This window comes from Psammomys obesus, unplaced genomic scaffold (assembly GCF_907164565.1).
Source record: "Psammomys obesus unplaced genomic scaffold, mPsaObe1.curated_primary_1811, whole genome shotgun sequence".
In the NCBI taxonomy this organism is placed as follows: domain Eukaryota; kingdom Metazoa; phylum Chordata; class Mammalia; order Rodentia; family Muridae; genus Psammomys; species Psammomys obesus.
The window spans coordinates 199,133-199,896 of NW_026596028.1; the positions used below are offsets into that span (position 1 = coordinate 199,133).

The 764-nt window shown below is 59.6% G+C and overlaps 1 protein-coding gene across 1 annotated transcript in view; it reads left to right on the forward strand.

Moving 5' to 3' along the window:
* Megf8 (multiple EGF like domains 8) overlaps window positions 1–764 on the forward strand; it is a gene marked incomplete at its 3' end in the record, with an annotated part of 36,397 nt that overhangs the window by 26,282 nt on the left and 9,351 nt on the right. The window contains 1 exon segment of the mRNA XM_055620713.1: window positions 443–623. Within this exon segment, the coding sequence (XP_055476688.1) occupies window positions 443–623 (181 nt within the window).

Sequence of the window (764 nt, forward strand, 5' to 3'; positions counted from 1 at the left end):
GGGGTGTGGCTCAGTGGTAGAGCCCCTGCCTAGAGTCCCCCAGTGAGGGGCTGGGGTGAGGCTCAGTGGTAGAGCCCTTGCTAACCTTAGACTGGGTTCTGGGCTCAATCAGCAGCACCACAGTGGAGCGGGGAGTTATAAAATTGAGTTTCACTGGCCAACCTAGGTTATACATTCATAATTCCAAGCTGATCCCTGGACAAGGGCCATGTCACTCCCACTGGCCTGGATGGGTTGCCGTCCTACCCAGCAACAGAGGGACTGATGATTGGAATGAGAACTTGTGTGTCTGAGGCTGTGGAGCAGGCAGAAGCTTGCTGGGCCCTGGCAGGCCAGGGTCTGCGCAGCCTGTGGAACTGTCTCTCCTCGGCCTGGCTGATGCTACTTCTCCATGAACTGAGCTTCCTCTGCCCTTAGGTGACCTTAGCTCTCCATCCTCCAGGCTCCTCAGAACATGGAGTTGCCAGCCGTTGCTGGCCACACCCTAACTGCCCGGCGAGGCCTATCTCTGCTCCTGGTGGGGGGCTACTCCCCAGAAAATGGCTTCAACCAGCAGTTGTTGGAGTACCAGCTGGCGACTGGCACCTGGGTGTCTGGAGCCCAGAGTGGGACACCCCCAACAGGTGAGGCTGGGACGGAAGCTGTCCGGGCTCCCCTAAGCTTCCAGTCTGTAACCAACCTCCTTGTCCCCGCCTGCAGCGGCTCCCCAGGGAAGCGCACCCCCCCTCTGAGCTCACCTCCTCAGGGCTCCCTGTTCTTGTCTG